The sequence below is a fragment of the Ambystoma mexicanum genome, chromosome 1q, assembly GCF_040938575.1.
Source record: "Ambystoma mexicanum isolate Mex_15411 chromosome 1q, UKY_AmexF1_1, whole genome shotgun sequence".
NCBI classification, from domain to species: Eukaryota; Metazoa; Chordata; class Amphibia; order Caudata; family Ambystomatidae; genus Ambystoma; species Ambystoma mexicanum.
In genome coordinates this window covers 707,353,196-707,373,145 of record NC_090922.1, presented here as the reverse complement: position 1 = coordinate 707,373,145, position 19,950 = coordinate 707,353,196, and the positions used below count along the sequence as shown (strand labels likewise).

General features: G+C 41.1%; 1 protein-coding gene across 5 annotated transcripts in view; it reads right to left on the bottom strand.

The window, feature by feature from the left end:
- The window catches only part of PDE4DIP (phosphodiesterase 4D interacting protein), a 1,465,918-nt gene that overhangs the window by 807,112 nt on the left and 638,856 nt on the right, over positions 1 to 19,950 (bottom strand). For all 5 annotated transcript variants that reach the window (XM_069641322.1, XM_069641325.1, XM_069641324.1 and 2 more), the window contains one exon: positions 4,204 to 4,280. In XM_069641322.1, coding sequence (XP_069497423.1) covers positions 4,204 to 4,280 — 77 coding nt within the window. The remainder of the gene's footprint in view (positions 1 to 4,203; positions 4,281 to 19,950) is intronic.

The following is a 19,950-nucleotide window of genomic DNA, read 5'->3' as shown; positions in this document are numbered from 1 at the left end:
TTTTCTTCAAGTCAGTCACTGCTCTATCCTCAAATTCACCAGTTTATGATCATTCACACATTTTGGGACAAAAGACAGTCTTTGGTCTAAAGCTGCTAGGTTCCAAAATACACTACAAATATTGTTAAGGGGATCCGTTGTTTCATGGTTAACTTCATCATTGAACTGATCATACACCCAGAGAGATTCCATCTCATCTCACTCCTCCTCTGTGTCTTATTATAACCGACTGGTTTTAGGCTTTGCCCTGAAAGACATCAGTATCAAGTGTCATGTCTTCCGTGAGAATATTACAGAGACAGGGATTAATTGTGGAAAATCTTTGGTGCCCTTGGGCCTTACATGCCATTTTGGGTATTAGCAGATGGTTCACCAGTGCAGAATGTAGGGCTTAAATGGGTCAGTGCTGACTGATAATTTTATTGTAGGTAGTATGGTGCAGAGCTTTCCATTCTTCTGTATGCAAGGCAGACGATCTAGGAGGATATTCTGTCCTGCACTGGAAGTCATTGTATGATTTCCATCTGGTTGGTAACTGGCTGACCCTGCCTTAAGCCAAAGATGACCCTACCCACAGCATTCTGGTCTTTTTTGTAGCCTTTTTGTTTGATAGACAAGGAGGTCCACATAGAGGACATTGCACTATTCCTACTTTGAATGTATGGAAGTTTCATTTGAAAGACTCCTGATTTAACTGTGCTGCCAACTTGTGAGTGTCTGCTGAAACTGGCACGTGAGATAAAGCCTAGGGTGTGCACCTTGGGAGGTTGAAGGGAAGCATAGTGAAGACGTGTGGGTGAGTTAGGAAGATCAAGTACTAGGATTCTATTATTAGCACCATTGAGCTTTAGGTTGTTTTTCCCCATCCATACTTCTATGGCTTTGAGACTGTTTTACATTCTCTGAGTCGGTCGTGTTGGTCAATTCCCCGTAGATAGAAATGTATATTATTAGCATATGTAACAAGTGGAGTAGATGACTGTATCGTAGGCCCACAAGTGGCATGTCATGAATGTTGAAATGTTGGGGGTGAGCCCTGAGGTACTCCACACTCCACAGGATCTGATTTGGACCCTATGTTTATTTGCCATACCCAGTGGCTGCAGTCAGGCCAGAAGAACTTGAACCAACTCAGTGCGGGAGGCAAGACACTGACCACATGTTGTAAGTGGTGTGGAAAGATCCACTGTGTCCACACCGCAGACAGGCTGAGCGTGAGAGCTCATTGATGGAGCTGTGGCCCACTGGTGCGTTTAAGTTTAAGATGCTCCTCAGAATGCGTTGATTGTTTTGGGTTTGCCGCCTTTTCTGTGAGATGTTTAACTATCTTTTGAGAACCATGGGTTTTCATGAGGTTGGTCTTCCCCTCTGTAAGGAAGTGCAGTATGCTCTTTGACAGGTTGAGTTGCAGCAAGTATTTTTAAGGGAATCCTTGAATTCATTAGATGTATTATTTCTGCATCTGAATGTCTTTAAGTGGTGTTGGTAGCATAATGGGTAATAGGAACATACTGTTTCTGACCAGATGACGGGGAGTGAGGCAGTTGCAAATTTTTGTTGCTGGTGAATACAATACGCAGGTTAGTTACCATCACAAAACTCAGCCATGTTTGATGGCATGTAAAATCTAAGAGATATGTGAGGATCTGAAATATAATGTTAGTTTAGAGCACTAATCCTGCAAGAAAATCAAATTTCCCCATCATAAATCAGAGAGTAAAGAGTTGTTACAAAATCACTCATGTTCCTTCGTTTGAATGTTAACTATAAAAGAGAATTATTCACACACTGTCAAAGTATTGCCTTAATGTCAGAGACTTGTATGTGCACATTCCATTTCTCATTACACATTGAAGTTATTTCTTCATGAATTAAATATTGAACTAAAAATGTAAGCTATCCCATTAATATGTTAATTCAATTCAAAATTATATTTTATTGGTTGGAGGTTTTCCTGTGAGGCAAGGATTTAAAACTAGGATATAGATATGAATCAAGGCTTTTAATGCTAGGAACCAACAACATGATACTTTTTTTCATTTTGTGAAACTAAGCATTAAAATGCTCTCCCATAACGTACCACATTTTTTATATGGACAGATGTATATGTTCATTGCCACAGTAGATGCATTGCAACAGATTAAATGGGGGTTATCACCCAGGTGGCGGGAAACAAAAGCAAAGGACAAAGCAGATAGGTTAAATAAGTGGTGATGCAAAAAAAGCATATCATTTAGTTCCACTTGAGGAAACCATGGTGACTGCCTTGAGCCTCTGTCTCTGAACATCTTTGTTGAGAGAACAGCAACCATGGAAGCATACTCTGTCGCCAAAAGAGCATTTCTTCTATTTCAAGGAACAGCTCATATCCATCATTTGCAATTGAGAGCTGGATGATCTATGCTACTTGGAGGTGACCACATGTCAACCTGTTAACTGCACGCCCCTTTTCCAGTCCTTAGCTTATTTAACAATCTGGCCTCTTTAGGGAAATGATCTCAAGGTTTGCTTGAAATTAATCAACTGGACTAACACTCCCAATAACAATGGATTGTTAAATGAAAGCTCAGGACTGAAAAGGGGATGTCTCAACCTGGATAAAATATATGTGCAAAACAAATCAATGTTGTTTAATCATCTTTTGATATTGCACAAGAATTTACATTTATTGTGTCTGTTTGAAATGTACAATAGGAATATAGGGTAGTCAATGAAACTGGACACCACAGTGACCAAACACGAGGGCCTTCTGCTCAAACGCCCACCTCAGAGTCCTCTGCACTTTTACAAATGCTACCGAAGAATCCGGCTGCCCCTCCTCAGCCAAAATCCAAAGCAGCAGCATTACCTATGTAACAGTTCCACCCAATCCTCCGTCAGCATACCGACCCTTTTCAAGTGGTGCTGGCATCCAAAACCCAAACTACACACCTCACTCGCCTAGAGATTCACTGGGGAAAATCTGATATTTTGACAATGGCAAATAATCCTACTGCAGCCACATTTCAATCCATGTGAGTATTAAATGTATCTTTCTAAAGCTAGCCTTCACCCTTCCTATGATAGGCATGGCTAGACCAACAATTTATCAGGATGACAGTAAGCAGTAATGCAGGAAGTAACACTCCCATTACTGAAGACTACTGTCAGCCAAGCCAGAGCTTGGCTTCTGCGACTTGAGGTTTTGCATGCCCTATTTTATGACTGAGCATTACTCTGCTGTTGAATAAAAGCCACAAGACTGGGTCAATGGGACTCTTGTGACATGATGCCAATTGCAGCTGTGCATTCTTAGCAATGAGCTCCTTTCAAAGACTTGGCACACTTCTCAGTTCTTGAATGAAATATTATTTAGGTTTGAGGTGGTGGTAATATTATGGACATACAAAACAGACTGTATGTATGTCTATATTTGCAAAAGAGCAGGAATACAAACAAAAGTATCAAACATCAAGCTTAAGAGAGGTATGACAATACACTAAAAAAATAAATATAATCACGCTTTAAATCCAGATGAATACTAATAACAAGGCCATTGAGCTGAAACTAGTTGGGATGATGTGGCAAAGTAATAGATTAATAAGGAGGCTCGTTTTAGCCATAGGTAGATACTGCAGAGGTAAAGACAGATGAGCCATTAGCAGAAATGACCATCTTTTTATAACTACCATACACTCATTTTATGTAGACATGTAGCAATACATGCAGACAAGTAGCATACTAAAACCATCTATCTACCTATATGTCTGTACAGTCAAAAATGTTTTAAAGGACCATTATATTATGAACACAGACACATATTTAATAAATAATCAATTGGCTAGCAAAACTGGTTTCACCATAAATAGTTGGACAAATTAAAAACTGAAAATATCAACTATGCCTTGAAAACATTCTGAAATAGAAACACAAGATATATATATATATATATATATATATATATATATATATATATATATATATATATATATATATATATATATATAGAAAAACATCTACATTAAACCAGTGAGGTTTGATAGCATGGTGACAAATACAACCGTCTAGTTGGAACAAGCAGTGTTATCTACTTCATATACTGAAGGAGGTCAAATATCCCATAGTTCTGTGTTGTCCTACAGATAATAAATTAGAATCACATTTATGCAAATGTAATTTACACATTTCATCTGCTAAGGTTTTATTTCTGAAAATAGTTCTCACCAGGACTTGTCAATAAATTGTTGTTTGTCCCGTAGCTCTCGCTTTAGGCTCTCTACTTCCACTTTCAGCTCAATATTCTATAAAAAAAAAGGTTGGGAAAAAAATGTGAGTGTTTTAGTTAATGTTGCAAATTTTTATTTTCAATATTAATAAATGTGTACAAGTGAACACTGACCTGAGGGCTAATTTTGTATAGGCACATTGTAGGAAGGACATAGACACATTAACAAACACTTGAATTGCAATGTACTGAACGCTCCTTCCTTTATTTGCAAAATCCTGTAACAATAGATTCCCATTTCTATCAGGAAGTAAAATATACCAATTTTTCTAATTGAAAGATCTCACATTAATCCTTCCATGTTATCCAGGTATGTTTTAATAAAAAAAATCTGTAATCAGTAAAGGTGAATTGGATAAAATCTAAACAAGTTTCCTGATGTGCAGATACCTTATAGTCATGCGTAATATTGAAAAACGATGTTGTAACATCTTTCTAATGTATCTGATGTTATGACTGATTATTTGCTGAAGTTGTTTTCTATTTGGCCAGAGGGGTGAGTGCCCTATTTTGTTTTTTTGTACTTTCATGGTTGAAGATAAATATCAAAAGTGTCAAAAGTACATATTGTTATAGATTAACACACATTGGCAAAGAATGTACATAGACAGTTTGTTCAAACACAGGTAACTGAATCACCTACTTGATAGAATAGAACCACAAGCAAATTCTTGAAACAAGCTCTATGCTTTTCCATCAAACTGAAAGGCTTTTCTTGATTGCATTACCAGTACTATTTTGTTTCTCAGATATTATTTGAAGATGACAGCTGACCCCCACTGTCAAGTGGAAGAGTTTTGTCATTTTAATTTGACCATGCTGGATATTATTCTCCATTATTTCAAACATTCACCACTATTAATTCACATGTCTCCCACATGTTTCCTTTTTTTCATCAGACTCATATAGCAAGATGGGACCTTTCTTTCATAACTCCAGGTGGGTCTAGCAAATGGTCTCCAGTTGCTTGTAGGTTTCCGATTGTTTGCTTATATTTATATGTGCCCCTAGAAAGAGTTTGTAAAGATATTTGTTTTATACCCCAGCCTGGAGTGAACCTAAATATTTAACCGGAATGTCAACACAGGTTTTCTTGTTATGTGTGAATGTGTGAATACATTTTTGTCTATCTGACAGCAAAATTCCGAGATGTATATATTATCACACCCTCTTATATAAACATTCCATCAGGCAATAATGTGCTACACTTGTTTTTTGTTTAACTAGCTATGGACAGAACGTTTAAGTATAAAACCCTTCATCCCATCATTCCTTCATCCCTTCAAACCCTTCATCTCAGCAAGAAAGAAAGCAGTGGCAAGATGGTTACACCCCATCTCAATACAATGAAGAAAAAAATAAAACGGAAACGTGAAATCAAATGGAAGAAAAACTAGGACCAAGCCAAAAGAATCCATTATCAAAAACAAATCTGGGCATACACATAGGAGATTCTCAAAGCCAAAAAGAAATACTATGACAACCAAATCACAAAAGCCACCAACACCCAGAAAAAACTATTCAACGTTGTGAATGAGATGAGGAATCCCCCTGGATGCAATAACACACCGGTACCCTCACAAAAATGATGATCTTGCAGACCACTTTAAAAATAACATCATGGACATATATTGAATCATACAACGTAGACCAAGTAACCAGACTGTGCACCATCCCCTACCTATCCTGGAACCACAGAGCAAACTGCAAATCTTCACCCAAATGACAAGAGAGACATTCCTCAAGCTGGTGAAACAAAGCAACACAGCAGGCTCCCCATGGAATCAATACTTACACAGGGCACACCATTGGAATGCCACATAAACCTCTTTAACCTATCATTCTCAAAAGGGAGGCTAGCACAGGCTTTCAAATCTGCGTACATCAGACCACTCCACAAGGATACAACGGGCGATGTGGAAGACCTCTCTAACTACAGACCGATATCTAACTTATGTCTATGAACAAACACTGGAACAAGTAGAAAATCACCAACTATTAGACCAGGCACAAGTCGGCTTCAGACCCATGAGAGGGGCAGAGATGGCACTTCTTTCTATTAAAGACCAACGCAGACTCCAACACAAAATCACTACTGATACTACTCGACCTCTCTGCAGCGTTCAACACAGTCAGCCACAACATTCTCATCAAGAGACTGGAAGAAATAAGGATCACCAACATGACGCTGCTCTGGATCAAATCTTTCTTGTCTGAAAGAACAGAAATAGTATGGATAAAAACATTCAACTATGCACCGTGGGACACCACCTGTGGAATACCACATGGATCCTTCCTATCCCCATCCCTCTTCAACATCTACATGACTCCACTCTCCACTAATCAACCTCATCAAAAGACATGGCTTCACTTGCTGCAACTTCGCAGATTACACCCAAATCACCTACAAAATCGAAGATGTATAAGAGGAGAACACAACACTAATAGACTGTCTCAAAGAACTCTATGGTTGGATGAATACTTACAGCCTCAAAATCAACATGGGTAAGATGGAAATCATGATTATATCCAAAAACCAAGAAGCCACAGTACATCCCATTGCCCACAGAACTAGGAACAGCACCCACGCCATCCAAAATTGTCAAAAAGCTTGGAATTCTAATGGACAACGAGCTAACCTTAGAACCACAAGTACACCTGCACACAATCAAAAAGATTCTAGAATTCCTCTCCTTCCTGCACAACACACTGGCCATCATCTCCTTCATCATGTCCAGGATTGACTACACCAACAGTTTATACCTTGGAATGCTGGATTATTTACTGAAGAAACTGCAACATATACAAAACGCAGCTGCCAGAATTCTTCTTAAACTCTCACGAAGGGACCACATCACTCCAGCGCTAAAGATGCTACATTGGCTGCCAGTCAAAAAATTAATTACATTCAAAACAATGTGCATAACACACAGAGATATCCAAGGCCAGAGAGCAGAATTCATACAAAAGAAAATCACCATTTATCAGCTGACCAGAACACTCAGATCCAGAGATGACATACGCCAGGAACCTAAAATGTACACAAAAACAAACATTGGTGGATCAGTCTTCTTTTGCCAACCCGTTAAAGTTCGGAACTCCCTCCCCAGAGAAATACGAACCATCTCGGGAGGATAGCTCAGGGGTTACGTGCTCGCCTTGGATGCAAGACGAAACAGAGCATCACAGGTTCGATCCCCGGGTCCGCACTTAGAAACCTCTGGGTATTAAGCGCGTTATAAATAACCTATCATATCATATGATGAAGGACCATCTAAAATTCTGAAAACTTCTAAAAACCTGGCTCTTCAACTCAGCACGGGACCAAAATGAATGAGGAACACCAATGTCCCACGGAATGAACACACAAATGGAAAGACGGGAGATTAGGCCAGACCACAAGCGAAATGCAGGGAAGTAAAGAGGCCTCCGAATGGGAGGGAGACCCAGGTGCACCCGTTCCCATAGAGGGACCTACCGGAAACAAAGGAGATGGATGGGACCGACCTAATTGAACCACAGTGGGAGGGCATTAGAATTAAAGGGCAGAGAGTGGCGACCAAACAGATAGACCACAGGGCCCAGGGAGCTTAAGGCACAGCGAAGAAGTGCCCCCTCCTCAAGGGGCCCATGGAGGCGATGGTTGCTGCACATCAGGATGTGCCAGGGGGTAAAGTGATGTAGACTTACATTAGTCTGAAGATGGGTGGGGTGGAGAAGCTATCATCACCAGATAGCCCTGTTAACGACCCACACCTGTGCACAGAATATAGGAGTGGGAATTGTAGCACACCGCAATGTATGAGATTGGCAGGGATATGTGCCACAGGCAGTCAAAATTGACGGGGTACGATAAAGTATTGCCACTAACCAACCCACTAAAAAACTCATCCCTCTGCATACACCCCTCAAACTCTAAACTAAACACAACCATACCTCTACAGGACAACAAACTGCATGCACATCACTACACCGCAACAACGAAACAAACCACACATAGCCTCGCACAACAGTACATAACGGCTACCGGTCGAAAATTCACACCTACGCTCAGCGAACGGTATAAACCGAACTGAAGCTGCCAACAACACATCACAGCTTTCTTGTTCTTTTTCCCCTGCTCAGTCCTACTAACTTACGCCCCCCACCAGGGGACCACGCAGTGGTGATAGGACGTGGTATAAAAATCTTTTAACATAACCTATGCAGCAATTAGGGCTTTTGGAACCCTTGTAACTCGATGCAATTGTTTTGCTTTTCTTGGATGGAAACTTCATGACACTTTTTCCAAAACAAATCAGAGTTAGTTGTACTTTTATTTTTAAATGTTTCATGCAGTTTAATTAAACAGCACCAATGTTGTTTACATAAAAAAAAGAATGCTCTTCTTATGGGGACTCAAACATATTCATAAGCACAGAGTTGCTGATGTTGACTCTTTCATATAGAAGTTTGGTCCCATCAGGACAGAAGTGCCCATTCTGGTGACGTTTTCTTATTGAAAGAAAGGACTTTAAAAAAAAAAAATGTTTGCATGGAGTTTTCCATCAAACCCCCAGAGCACGCTTTGGCAATATCTCAAATGTATCCACTTCGGTTTTGTAAAAATGTGCGGCAAGCACCTAGACTGTGTTAGGAACTGGTACAAACCTGATCAAGTAATTTTGAGTAATTAATATTTCCAAATGTCAAAGGTATGTGGATTAGGTATCCACATAGCATGCTGAAAACCCACCGACACCTAATGAAATGGAACAAACATGTACAAACTCACAAGAATTTAGGGCTATCAGCCTGTTTTATTCTTGGTTATGCATAACACGTGCAAAACAGACAAACATATACAGTAATGGCCTTGAAGAAAACCTAACCCCACACGCCATGCCATTATGGACATTTAACACTGTGTGCATGCACATGGCATGTGGAAAACACACAAATATGTACCGCAACAAAAACTACAACAATATCGGGTGGAAAATAAGGAACACTCACACACCATGTAATAATGGACATTTAAACAGGTTAAACACACATCTTCAGCAAACAGATACACCTTGAGTACAACATAATGATACAATACTAACACGCATGGCATAAGTGTATGCATAAACATGATCCTAGCATATGGCCAAAACGCATAAATCAGGAATGCACACATCATGCAGAAAACATCCAAGCAAGTACAAAAAAGGAATGCAGAAACACACATACCATGTATGGAAATGGAAAACTGGTGCTTAAATGAACTTAAAAACTGAAGCACCAAATAGGTATACCATGAGTGTATCTTATCACGTGGCCCAGCCATTTGTGCTCTACTGGGAAAAGAGGACATGCTGCAAAAACTAGCCTGTTCAGGAACAAGAGTTGCATCAAAAAGCAAACACGTATGGTCCCAATGGTCCAACACTTTATAGAAAAAAAAACACAACCTGAAAGACTTTCAGTGGGCTATACTGTTGAAAATAAAGGGACCTAAAAGACAAAGTAACCAAAACCGATTGCCAGAGCAAGATCAAATAATGACTTACTTGACAATAAAAATGAAATGGGACTCAATGACAAAGTCAACTGGCATAGTGTGCCATCATAGAGACATAGGGCCTCATTACAACTCACCCGGTATAGAAACAACGGTGGCGGTAAACCCGCCGCCACTGTTGTTTCCATACTGGGTGAGCAGGACTCCTCCAGGCAGAGGCGTCAATCCCGCCAGGTCTGACCTGGCGGGTTTAACACCGCCCGCCTGCAGGCAGATGAGGAAACACCGGCACCATCACGAGATGGTGCCGGTGTTTCCATGATCTCCATTCCCATTGAGTCCTATAGGACTCAATGGGAATGGGGATTTACACCATTCCGCCTCCGGAATTCCCGGGTCACCGGGGTTGTAATGCCCCGGTAATTCCAGGAATCACAGAGGCGGAATGGTAATACGAGTCCGGTGGTAACCAGGTGGTTTTACCGCCTCGGTTGCCGCCAGACTCGTAATAAGGCCCATAGAGTGCTAAGCTTTCACCATTATACATTTTGGAATTGGCAGTTCCCATTCCATTGGCCATTGGGCCTCATTACGAGTACAGCGGTGCGGGAAAAAACAGTGTTAATGCAGTGGTAACTATGCAAATTACTGCACTGCCATACGACACCTTTGGTGGTAAGGTGGAGGATTTTCCTCCAGCAAAATGTTGGGGGTAAATTCTCCACCTTACTTCCACAAAACAGCAAATCGGCTGAATTATCGGCAATGGAATTATTGCTCATGGTAATTCCGCCGAAATCCCCATGGAGTCCAATGGACTCCAAAAAATGGCACTTAAAACACCTACCACCCCTTGCAATCCCACAGTAAGTCTGCAGGATCACGTGGCAGTAACAGTGATTCTGTATGGCAATATTTCGTCAGATTAACCACCAAAATACTGCCAAATTTGTAATGTGGCAATTCTGGAGACTAGACAAGGTTCAAATGAAAGATAAGGTCTCCAGGTTATTGATAAAGAAGAGGTTCTTGCTATGAGGACTAACCCTATGTAAATGTTTTACTAATTAAAAAAAATAACTTTGTATACATTGAATCATAATTGATTACTATGCGTGTTCACCAGTTCATTCTTAGGGGCGTCCTAATATTCACGGGGTCTTCACTACATTGGAGTATTATAAAGGCACTTGCTTTGAAATTGACAGGATCAGGCCACAGACTGTGTGGATTCGTATAATCTAGTGTAGCACTATGGCTTATTGAGGTGGTGGAGTCAACTGACTCCATTTCCCATTTGCCCATTGGTTTCGTAGTTTGAGCAGTGTGGACAACAGCAAAGAATGTCTCTGTATTTCCCTCTGCATCGCCTACCTGTAGGTGTCTCAGGACTGTTTAATCTTTTTAAAGATTGACAACATTGATGGACAACATTGAAGATGGGCTTCGTTAATTGAACTACCATTATCAAAGGTTTTGTGGTCCGTTGCCAATGATAATAATTATAAAAGGACTAGACTTGTTTCATTTTCTCTTTTCCAATACTCAAGCAGATGTCAGAAATGCAGTGACGTGGAGTTTAATCGTGTCATAGAGCATGAGGTAAGAAATGATTTGTCTTGACTTTAGAAATGCCAGGTTAGATCATTAGGCAACAATACCAGACTAGTCTAGAGGATAGCACTCCCAAATATGGATTTTTCTTCTTTTCTTTCTTTTAAGGTTACCTTTTCTGATACATCCAGTACTACAGCAGCACACTTGTGATTGCATATTCTGAATTACCTGTTAACACGGGTTTAACCCAGTACTAAATAGGACTTTGTCTTTAACAGTATAGTTAGAAATTGTTGTTTTTTCTTCTGTTTATGTATGTGAAGGAATTATTGACATTTAGGAGGCCTTTTTATCTAGATGAATGCAAAACAATCCAGATTCCAAGTTTGTGTTCCTCAATCCATCTTCCCTACTTACCAAACGGCAGATAGATGTAGCAGTAGTGAGCACTTATTCCCCCAATGTACATGTCCAAACAGATCAACGTTTAAGCCACAATGATAACAGCTTTTGGTTGACGGTCCAAAGTGCAAGTCAACCATAGTGTGACATAGCACCCACAAGGCACAGAAGCTATATTTCATTAAGTAATTCTGAATAAACTTAAGGACCGACATGTTTCCCTCCTAAAACATCATACAGTGTACACCTAAGTGACAAGGAAGGAATACTAGCTTTGGAGATATAGCAAATCCCCCTGTCTCTGTTGAGTCATCGGGGATGCTTTTATCTATATTTGACCCTCAAAGAACTTCCCAGCATAATTGACATTTACAGAAACATGCTCGGATCTGATGGCCTAGAGTAGGCCACTGTTGTGCACATTGAACATATAAAGTTAATGACTACTAGAGTTTATATCAACAAATATATGAGAACTCCATTGACCCTGGATAATGAATGATACTGGAAAGAGTCCAATTCATGAATTTTCTTTTCAGTATGAAAATGGTATCAGAGTGCTTGTGGAAGAGTTTTTTTGTGGAAGAGTGTTAATTTAGAGATAGAGAGGCAGAGTGGGATGAGTGATGTGATCATTTACAGGGAATGAATACAAGACTAATAGAATTGTTTAGTATTGTGCTGTTTAAATAACTATTGTAGACTAGATAACTAATTGAGTTAAAGATGTACATATACAGGGATCGACATTAAGATTGGATAAGCAGGAGATACAAGCTGCTTTTGGGTATCCAGCATTAACCAGAGACCAGGGGCCACCATGGCGGTATAAAGAACCAGTGCATAGCAGTCCCCATATCTAACATCCACAAAAGATGCACACATATAATTGTCTCCATTACTTATGGCCCCTTATGCTTTAAATGTCGTATAGATGTGTCCTCATGTTTTATATATAGATTCTCACAAATGCACAGAGTTAAATTCCCATAGGCTCGTTTGGTTAAGAGCCAACAGTAACTCGTGGTCACTGTTTATGTCAAGCTTACCAGGCTCTTCTAGGCAACAAGCAGCAGCTAAATATCTCCCATCTCCCCCAGTGTTGAACCCTGCACATACATTTGTATTGCTGTAGGATCACGCATATAGTTTGGATGATATCCTCCCAACTTTGGCTTTCCTATTTTTTCACTTTCAAAGCATCTGTAGAACGTAGAGGAGAGAGACATTTTGTAAGTAGATTATCATGGTAGGCTGGGCCACCCCGTCCCACTAATTACTCATGGATTTATAGTGGGCACTTCATCACAGACACAGTATTGTAATGATGCAGAAGCAAGTGGTCCACAGATACATTGTTAGATCACAGTGCTGAGGAATATGGAACACATTCATAGCAGTGAAGCTTTGAGAAAGTAAAGTATGTGTTTGGAGCCGTGGAGAAAGACATATATATGATGGGTCTAAATTGCCACTTGAGAGCGAGGATGTTCTATGCCTTCTCTGCATTGCCCATGAAAACATATGCTCAGATGGAATCCGCAACGCTCATATCTCTCTCTACTCCCTCTCCTCTTTCTCTCTCTCTTGCTCTCTCTGGATTATTTCCTGTGTCTAATCTTATAGAAGTACAGTTTGGCTAATGATGTTGCCATGCTGTTTGGACTTTGAGTGTATTTTTCTAGCGATGTGCCATCCCAAATTAAACGTTATAGTGCAGATGTGGTCTCAACAATGATACCTGAAATATCAATGTATCATCCTTTATCTACCCATTTCCCATCACCAACATTACTCTAGCGCTTCTCTCAAGTCACTTGCACTATATATGAACCTTGAAGTGATCGAACATAAATGTTCCAGCATCCCGTTCCTCTTTATGGGTCTTTCTAACAAAATCCATCATGTGCTGCTAAGACATCTCCACTTAAATTGCTCCAATTATCATCATTGCAAACTAAGAGCCATTTCCAATGACATCCATATACCATTTTAAATCATTCCCTATGATTGTGCAGCCACTGACTAAGAAATCTATGAGAACACAAGACCCAGTGTTGAATTTGGTATCATAACAAGCTCTCTCTCCTCCTATAAGCACAGTGGATCCTACTTGGCATTGAGGGGTTGGGGGATGAAGGAAATTAGCTCAGGCAAAGTGCAATTCCCCTCCATCCCTCCCTTGTAATGATGCTGGACTTGATGTTTAAAGACAGGGGCAGAGCCAGCCTGAGCATTTCGGGGAGGCTGCATGGCAGTTTTGATATCTGGTAGTGAGTGGGGAGAAAAAACCCATTGCGCTATCAATCCAACCCCTCCCTCTGAGCCCAGGAGGCTGAATAGCTATTTCAACTTCCTTAGGTGCCCCACAGCTCCAACAATTGCCACAATTGGTGAAACTAAAAAGACTCTGAATTGGGGTGAAAGAGGCATCATTTTTCACCCTAATTCAGAGGCTATTTCGTTTCACAAAGATGCTATTCATTGGATGTGTGGGGCATCTAGAAGAGGAGGCCAGCAGTTAAGGCTATAGCTTCATCATAGGGAAAGGCGTACTGATACTGCCTGGGCAGGCACGTGTCCTCTGCCGTTGTACGTTTGTCCTGCACCCTTTGCTATCAGAGCAACGGGCTGGACATCACAGCAGAGTGATGCCTTTTGTCTCAAAGTGGCAGGGCTTCAGCCCTCCCGAGCCAAGGACTGGTGCCGGCCATCATTGGAGAGCAAATCAATCTTCCATCCCCGGGTGCTGCCTTGCTGTTTGCGCAATGTGGTTACCTCCAATTGCCTGGCTGAAGCCCAAACGCTGGATCTTCCTCTTCTAAACCACATGCATGAATGCATTACCACCAAGACTGGCTAAACTGCTATGGCGCGCCCATATGAAAAGCTGATACAATGGGCACCGAAATCTGAGCCGGCCACATTCATTGTTCCCCCTCAATGTCATACATGCCATGCCTTGGATGTGGTATGCCAGGCCGCTGCGAATCATGTCTCCCACTGCCAACACTGCCTGTGTGAGGACACCAATTCGGTTTTACAGTTCTCTCTGACCTGCCAAATGCTTTTTAGTTATTTGCGGAAAGAGCAGTGTGAATGTTTGAGAGATTTGGATAATACATTTCCTAATCATAACTCTGAGCTTCCTACTCATTGTGACGGGCTTGCATGTGTCCTGCATATGCCCCTCCTGCTAGGTAGGTATTTCTGGATGATTCTACGGATAATGTTGTCGCTCATTCTTTAAAATTCTTCTGCGTTCCGAGTTTTTAACACTCAATAATGTGTCTGTGTTAGAACTGAGTCCCACCGAGGGCGAGACTTTTTCCTAAGAGATTTTGCTAATGACCTTGCAAGAGTTGTTTAAAAACACGCACTGTCTCGCCGTTGACATTGTGTGGTTACATTTATAGAAATACTTTCCTTTTTGCACAGTATGTACTGTTCCCTCTTGGTAAAGAACTCAAAACAGCGTGAGCCAAAACGGGGATGATCTCACCAAAGAACCTATAAAGCAGCTGATCCACTGACGCTTTAATAAGTGTGACTATTTCTGATGCAGCTTTGATCCCGGGGACCCAGTCTACCAGTTTCACTATAACAATTCACACAAGCGTTTTATAACAGCAAAACCCCATTGGAATAAGTCCCTTGGTTTCGATCCTCCGCTTAGCAAGTTGCTTATGCCAAGACCCACAACCAAATTGATGTTAGCCAGGCTTGATCAAGCAGCTGGCAAGAGGGGAGCCCAAAAGATAGGAGGACAAGGTCAATTAGTCGAAGAGAAAGGTCTTCAGCTTTTGGCAAAAAACAGCCAAATCTTTTTCCAACCATAGCCCTGGAGGTAGGGCGCTACAGGCATGAGCTGTTAGGCCATGGAAAGAGTGCCCGTTTCCTTTCGCTTACTACATGAAGTACCCACAGTTGCTTGAATGAAGCAATTTGGTGGATTCGATATTTTCATGCAGTCTTTAAGGTATGCAGGTGCGTCACCATGAATGCTACCTAGCCAATGCAGATTTTTCCTAGCACAGGAGACATGTTCTATCACAAAACGGGCGCACTGCTTCATTTTGAAGAACTTGTAGTCTATTTACATAATTCACGTTTATACCAATCAGCAAAGCATTACTAGAATCCAAGCAGGGCATGATAATGGCTCTAACTAAGATCTTACTATTGTTGAATAATACAAAAGGTTTGATATGCTGTGGCACTCTAAAGTGGTATTGGGAGTTACGCATAATTCCATCTATTTGCGTTTCAGCACCAAGGGATGCTTCCAAATAGACTCCTATCGTTTTTACAGTTTTTTTGCAGTTTAGACTCATCCAGTGATTTGACATCCAGTCTTTAACCAGCCGAGTAGATGTGTTCTAATCTGTCAGAATCTTTGATGTAATCCCCACTCAGCTCCATCAGGAGCTGGGTGTCATCTGCATGATTCGTAAAATGGATTCTTCCAGAGGTCAACAGATCACAAAGAGGTTTAATATAGAGGTTGAATAGTGACAGGGATAAACATGACCCTTGAGAGACACTGCAGTGAAATAATTCTGGTTCAGAGCTCACTAGGCCCCAGAACACTCTAGACAACCTATTGTTAAAAAATTAACTGATCCAATTAGTAACCTCTATTAAGCAATTTCCCACAGTGGTTAGTGATGCCAATAGGTAGTCATGGTCCACCAGGTTGAAGGCGGCCGACAGATCCAGTATGATCAGCAACCCAAAACCATTGATTTGGGTGGAGAATATTGGAGGCTTCAAGATGTTTCTGAAGTTGAAATGTAGCTATTTTATACACGATTTTGAACAGAAAGTGAGTGTTTGTGATGGGGTGTAAAATCCCCTGATCTGTCGGACAAAGGCCTGTTTTTTTGACCAGTGGTGTGACCACCATGTGTTTAATAGCGTCTGGTACCGAGTTAGACTTAAATGATGCGTTTACAAAGCGCACCAGAAATGGAGCAAAGATTTTAAAGTTGGCCAGGATCAGTTTCGAGGGTACAATATCTCCTGTACATTAAGTCGGGTGCATATTTCTCAGAAGGTTTTCCATCTCTGATTCTGTTACATAGTGGAAATGAAAAGAAGGGCCTTCCCTATGTAATGACGTCTGGGATTCTGGCCGAGTGCAGATGTTAACATTAGCATTAGCATTAGCCAACTGAATCTTTCTACAATCTTCATCCGATTTTGTGATAGATTTAGTCTGAGATTTAGGCTTCTCGAGAGTTCTGTACATCCCAAAGAGTTTTCTAGAGTTATTGCCTGAACCTCTTGCATTTATCAAAGGAAAAATACTTTTGTCGTGCAGAATGCTCAAATTAAAGTGGGCATGTTTTTCGATGGTCTCATTATCACAAGCACTTTTACATTTGTGTTCTGCTTATCTTGCTTGTTTTCCTGTGACTGCCGGTAAAGAGAGTATATTCAAGCCCACGCTATTGCGCACTTACTGAGCTGCCTTATGAGGGGTTCTGTCATTTGAATACATATTTTAATTTGCTTCTGTTTTCTCCAACTACACTTTTTTCCATAATGTAATACTATTATTTTGGCCTTTGGATTATGGACTTTGGCTCTCATACTCACTACCTCTTGGTATAACACTAGCAGTACATCTTTCTAGTTATGTCTTTGTGCATTATACTCATTATGAAGATTTTTGTTAGTATGGATAATTCATTCTGCCATATTGAAGCCCCACTGGAAGGGGTTTGGAGCAAGTGTAATCTCCTATACAACACCATGACACAGTACTAATTCTGAATTAGGTAGATGTGGTTAACTCGGGCAAACCCAGCATTGTCTGGACCACTTTGGGAGACGTGGTCTTCTAGATCTTCAGCTTCACTTCCACTGGGTAATTACCGAACTGCATTCCACGTCTTGGATTAGTCCTTTCAGGAGCAGACCATCTTAGTGGCTACCTTATTCATTTGGCATGACAGTGTCACTTTATTTGAAATGGTAATAAACAGGCAATTCCATTTTAAGCCATTCGAATTTCTCCTCCGCTGTTTGCATCGGTTTCAGGGCACTATGTCTTTGTTTTACAGACGTGAAATTTGATTTCCTAGCATTGACTTTAGGATCTTTCGATTTCATGTATTTTTTGTAGGAATGTATTAATTTCGGTAATGCCTTGGGCATATGTGCCCTAAGGAATGCACAATATGCATATAGTAGATCCTTTTAGTATTTTCAGCTGTATCTGGTCTTAGGTTATGAGATAGACTTCGGAGTAAGTGTGCAAAACAAAAGGCTTGTCTGATAGCTAGACATGGCCTGCAGGCTCAGTAATATTAGATAACAGCTGGTGGCAGCCTCCACTGGACCATGTGTGCTCTTTTCAGAAGTGAGGGCAAGGTGTATATGTGGCATTCCACTACACTATCTGTACACTATTGCCCATTCCTGATCCAAGACGGCCATATTACAACGTGTGCGTGATTTCAGCATAAAACAGTCATGTTCCAGAATCTCAAAGACTCACTGAGAGAGTCCTGCAGGAAAGCAAAGTCTATTCACTCCAGAAGCTGGCATCCATTTTAGAATGATATCCAACCTCCCTTAGCTCTGTCCTATTTGCTTCCCGGCCTTTGAAATATATTGTGGTGTGCTCCTTCTTGTACAAGTTTTCACAGTAGCTTACAATGTAGGGGGCATTGGGTGGGCATTTCACACAAGGTTTTGGGAACCTTTTGGAAGCTGGATGTCATGAGAGTGTGTGGTGACTGCATTAAGTTATGTTAGCTTCTACCTTATATCTGTTTGTGTCAATGGCTGCGTGAGTGCATACAGCAAATTGAGGATGATTTGAAACTACAGTGTTGTTCTGGGGAATGCTACTGTTTTCCACCCAATATATCTGCTATGGTATAGCGTGCTTTCGCTGCATACAATTGCTCGACAGGCCGCTTTCACGGAACAGCAGCCTATCGGGGAACAACACTTGCTCTTACAGCGCACCCAGGAAGTCGGGCTGGCGACAGCGGTATACGCGGTCAGGTAAGGACGTGGGAGGGGTACGTGCGCATGTATGTGGGTGTGTATGAATACGTAACATGTTGGGAATGGGAGGGAAGGTGCAGAGTTCGGGGGGTGGTGCGGCTGCACCCCAGGGAACAGATGGCATGGTGTGGGTGGAAGAGAGGGAGTCAAAAGTGGGTTACGGGTGTTTCACCCACTTTGGGAGATAACAGGTAGGGGATGCTGCCTTTATAAATTGATTGGCTCTATCGACCAACAAATTTGCCTGGGGTGGTATAAGGCTGCTTTCTTTTGTTTGATATTGTGCTGTTTCAGGACCATCTTCATCTCAACAGATGTGAGTTGGACACCATTGTCCGTTACCATCTCCTTTGGTAAGCCTTCTCTTTGGAACATCACAAGGGTCTCAGTTTTCGTTGTGATATCTGGCACAGATATGGTTCCGCCCTCTTTCAGAGGTAGCCCACTACTGCAATTCCATGTTTGCACTTTTGTTGCATTGACTCTAGCTGCCGAAGATGTCCAGTTCTCTCCTTTCCCATGCAGCAGCTGGTATCTAGTTGGGTAACAACGGGGCTTGGCTGACCTATGAGTGAGTTGCTATTGGCACATTTGTGACATTTCTCCAGTGTTGCATGTCTCTCAGTATCATTTTGAGGCCAACAGCATGATTATTAGATTCTCGTTTTGGACATGGTAGTACCTAAATGTTCGGATTGAGCTCTCTCATTCATGGTTGTTATTAAAGCCTGAGGTGGAACCGCCTGATCTTTGTAGGGTACAACTTTTAATCATCGGCAGTCATTTTTTTGAAGATTTTTTTGATGAAACTCTTTTTTTTTAAACTATCATAAAATATAGAGAGTGTGCAAAAGGGTATGTAAGGGGGCGGGGGCCAAGAATAGTGTTACATTAATAGTGGGTGATTTGGGGTGCAAATTCCCCAAAAAGAAAAAAAACAAATTTGATGGGGTTGTTTCCACAAATAAATTCAGCAAAAAGACACCAAAAAATGACTGTCGATAAATAAACATAGAATCTTTGGCAAACTAGTAGCCCATTTTCAATGTACAACTCATTTGGTACTTCCCAAAATGTCACATACCCTCGGGTACTGCCCTCTCATCTGGCCACTTTTTTTTATCTAGCTACTTAACTTTGGTGTTGTGGCAGCCCAATGTTGCTCAGTCATTTCTAAAAACTCACTCCCTCCCATGTCTTCTGCGGATGCTACTACATA